Source organism: Lucilia sericata, unplaced genomic scaffold, assembly GCF_015586225.1.
Source record: "Lucilia sericata isolate MDLA Ls3-8-SP2 unplaced genomic scaffold, ASM1558622v1 Contig000907F_arrow, whole genome shotgun sequence".
Taxonomy (NCBI): Eukaryota; Metazoa; Arthropoda; class Insecta; order Diptera; family Calliphoridae; genus Lucilia; species Lucilia sericata.
The window spans coordinates 121,387-123,003 of record NW_023994894.1 but is presented as its reverse complement, the minus strand read 5'-3'; the positions used below and the strand labels follow the sequence as shown (position 1 = coordinate 123,003).

The 1,617-nt window shown below is 33.1% G+C and overlaps 1 protein-coding gene across 1 annotated transcript; it reads left to right on the top strand.

The window, feature by feature from the left end:
• Positions 1 to 366: 366 nt before the first annotated feature.
• LOC119608982 (odorant receptor 59a-like) lies at positions 367 to 1,617 on the top strand. Its single transcript, XM_037963635.1, has 2 exons — positions 367 to 1,136; positions 1,206 to 1,617. Exons 1-2 carry the CDS (start codon positions 367 to 369, stop codon positions 1,615 to 1,617), a joined length of 1,182 nt encoding a protein of 393 aa, XP_037819563.1.

The window sequence follows — 1,617 nt, the reverse complement described above, 5'->3', positions numbered from 1 at the left end:
GTGGTCGGCACCCAGATACCACAAAGTTCCACAGAAATCTGCTTTATATATGTACACAATACAAACGTCAAAGATATTCAGATGTTAAAACTTAAATAAATTTGATTATATATCGATAGTATGCGTGTGTTCTTCATATGCCGACCGCTGTTTTCACAACAATTTACTAAAATTATAGAGCAATTCCTAAGGTGTGACAAAATTTATTACTCAGCCATTAACAAGCATATTTAAATTCACACTTTTATCGTTTAAAGCTTAATAGTTATTTAAGAATCTAACCAGTTACAACAAAATCTTCATAGTTAAAATTGTTTTAAGTTATTAAAAAAAAAAAAAAATATTTATTAGTTTATCATAAAAACAATGACTACCTCGACTAAAGGAATATTTCTAAAGACAACTACTATCAATTGTTGTAAGTTTTTCATTATGAATTGGAAATGCTGGAAGTGGCTGGGTATAATTGTACCCGATAAAAGTGAACCAACTCGTTTTAAACAGCTCACTTGGAATTATTTTATTAATATAACAGTCAGCTGCATGTTTCCAATACATTTAATGTTGGGAATATTCTTAACAGATGCCACCAAGTCAGAGCTTTTTGAAAATATTGCCATTTTTATAACCAGTGTGGGTTGCATTCTTAAGTTGATAATGTTTGCTGTTAATATAAAACGTATCAGAAGAATGGAAAATATTCTACTAACACTTGATGAACGCATCCAACATGTAGAGGATCGGAAGTACTGGTCGCATTTTATAAAACCTCATTTGATTTACTTGCAGCGTATGTATTTAGTGGTTTACACTGGAATAGGTTTCTTTGCCAGTTTGGCGTTTATTGTGAGGAGAGAGCAAAAGCTTTTCTATAATGGTTGGTTGCCCTTTAATTGGCATCAAACTTGGTGGCATTATTCCGTTGCTTTGGGTTATCAATTTTATGGAATATTTTTTCAGTTTTTACAAAATTTTGCAAACGATAGTTTCTCACCGAAAGCATTATGTGCTCTATCGGGTCATATAAAGTTGTTGTATAAAAGAGTGGCTCGCATTGGATATGATTTATCAGTAGTATCTGACGAACATGAAATGGAGTTGAATAGATGTGTAAGACATCAAAAGGATTTGTATGAGTAAATGGTTTTCATACTTTAAAGTTTGTTTTCAAACGAATAATATTAATAAAAATTTAATCTTTTTAGACTCTTCGATACCATTCAGGAGATCATTTCGTGGCCCATATTCTTTCAACTCTTTGTCTCTTTGGCGAATATGTGTGTTGCCATGGTTGCATTACTCTTCTTTGTCACTGATATTTTCTATCGGATCTATTATGTCATGTACTTTTTGGGCATGATAATGCAACTATTTCCGGTCTGCTATTATGGCAGTGATTTTGTAATGCTTTTCGAAAAACTCCATTATGCAGTATTCTCATGCAATTGGACGGGACAATCGAAACGCTTTAAGCGTCACATGATGTTGTTTACGGAACGTTCACTAAAAAACACCATGGCTTTGGCTGGTGGTATATTTCCCATACATTTGACAACATTTTTTGCCACCTGCAAGGGAGCGTATTCTATGTTTGCCGTTGTTATAACCATGAAGTGA

Bases quoted from the DNA above. Each gene is read 5' to 3' on its own strand.
- LOC119608982 (XM_037963635.1), top strand. From the start codon at position 367: ATGACTACCTCGACTAAAGGAATATTTCTAAAGACAACTACTATCAAT. The intron at 1,137-1,205 runs GTAAATGGTTTT...TAATCTTTTTAG, and splicing joins CATCAAAAGGATTTGTATGA to ACTCTTCGATACCATTCAGG.